At 37.8% G+C, this 1,404-nt stretch overlaps 1 protein-coding gene across 1 annotated transcript; it reads right to left on the bottom strand.

Annotated features, from left to right (window-relative positions):
- Positions 1-58: 58 nt before the first annotated feature.
- LOC117103855 lies at positions 59-1,170 on the bottom strand. Its single transcript, XM_033244471.1, has 3 exons — positions 1,044-1,170; positions 708-873; positions 59-433 (listed from the first exon to the last, which is right to left on the bottom strand). The coding sequence occupies exons 2-3, from the start codon at positions 777-779 to the stop codon at positions 143-145; spliced, it is 363 nt and encodes a 120-aa protein (XP_033100362.1). The 5' UTR covers positions 780-873; positions 1,044-1,170; the 3' UTR covers positions 59-142.
- Positions 1,171-1,404: the final 234 nt, after the last annotated feature.

The following is a 1,404-nucleotide window of genomic DNA, read 5'->3' as shown; positions in this document are numbered from 1 at the left end:
CCATTATTAAAACACAGGGTTTTTTCATCTTGCCAGTCAGGTGTCCAGGTAACACAAAACAAATCCTTTATTTAACACCACACCATGCCATCACTGTCACGGAGAACAGAAACTGAATGCGAACCAACAGTACCTGTGGAAACTAGTATTCTCTTAGTAAATTGTACAAGCTGCGCTCATAATAGAAAAAATGCCCACGTGTAGGCGTTACCGGACTACCCTCTTCATCTATGCAGCAGCAGTCATCTAATGATGCTACTTTCCTTTCAACCATGCAAGCACTTATGTCTGGTTTATATTTATCCACTTCTAGATCTTCGTTACTATCTACTTCATGGAAAGTAGATTTCGGTTGACATGTCTTGGAATAAGATAAACCGGCACATTTGTCTGTACTGCCTGCAGTTTCTAGCAACGTGTCCAACTCCGACTCCTATAACAATTATTATTGGATTAGACTATGCTAAAAATGCACAATTTCTTTCCAATACCTACGGTACTTGATAACACAAATAACAAGTTACAGGCACAAGTTTGCTTACCATTTGAGATAGGAATGTAGCTCTCACACTAGGGTTTACTGGTTTTTAGGTTGCATTTGGTATGGGTTTTAAAACTGAACATTTCTCCACTGCTTCGAAAATTTTAGCCATAGCAGTTAAAAAAGGTTCTCGGCTGACTTTCCCAAAGTAAAAGTGCCTACTCACGCCCACATCTATCTGTAAACTGTTCTCGTAGCAAAATGTCATAACTTGTCTGCATCTGGTAATTCTATCCATCTAGTCAAAACATCTTTCAGAATTGCCGCAAATTAATGCCCACTTTCTCCAGCGTCTTGCAGATGTCGATACCCATCATGGTCAACTGGAAATGCTTTAATAGAGAAGTTTAAGTATTCTGTAATCATTTGCTTCGGCTGTAGATAAACTAAAATAAATTTAAAGAGATTTTCCTGTTAATAAAGAACTTACATTTACCTGTACTGCCAAATCACGTGGCATACCTTTCATATCATTTTAAATAAGAATCCAGATCATTCTTACCTTCATTAAATGCTGGTAATTTCAGTCTGCTTGCCTTAATTTTGGATGATCCAGTTTAGGGACAGGTAATATTCTGCCCGACTTAGGTTTGTTCTTTACATCAGTGTTCTTGTATAGTATTTTTTCCTGGATGAGTAATCTCAAAAAAATGTCACACAGCCTCTCAGAAGCTATCTAACAAAGGTCCGAACATACTCCAGAGACACAAAAGTTCACAACAGAAATAATTACTAAAAATGTTTACTGATGTATTTCTGAGAAAGTGCACCCACCAGCCTAATGTTGGGGAATCAAGTGGGGCCGATGAAGATAACACTATCCTAGGGTGTCCCTTTTTTGCGATCAATGTTTTTCTTTTTTT

This window comes from Anneissia japonica, unplaced genomic scaffold, assembly GCF_011630105.1.
Source record: "Anneissia japonica isolate Jap-2015-1 unplaced genomic scaffold, ASM1163010v1 scaffold227329_len1495_cov105_single, whole genome shotgun sequence".
Classification (NCBI taxonomy): Eukaryota; Metazoa; Echinodermata; class Crinoidea; order Comatulida; family Comatulidae; genus Anneissia; species Anneissia japonica.
The sequence above is the reverse complement of the archived record's forward strand: the minus strand, read 5'-3'. Positions and strand labels throughout refer to the sequence as shown.

Bases quoted from the DNA above. Each gene is read 5' to 3' on its own strand.
- LOC117103855 (XM_033244471.1), bottom strand. From the start codon at position 779: ATGGATAGAATTACCAGATGCAGACAAGTTATGACATTTTGCTACGAG. The intron at 434-707 runs GTGAGTAGGCAC...TAATTGTTATAG, and splicing joins GTTTACAGATAGATGTGGGC to GAGTCGGAGTTGGACACGTT.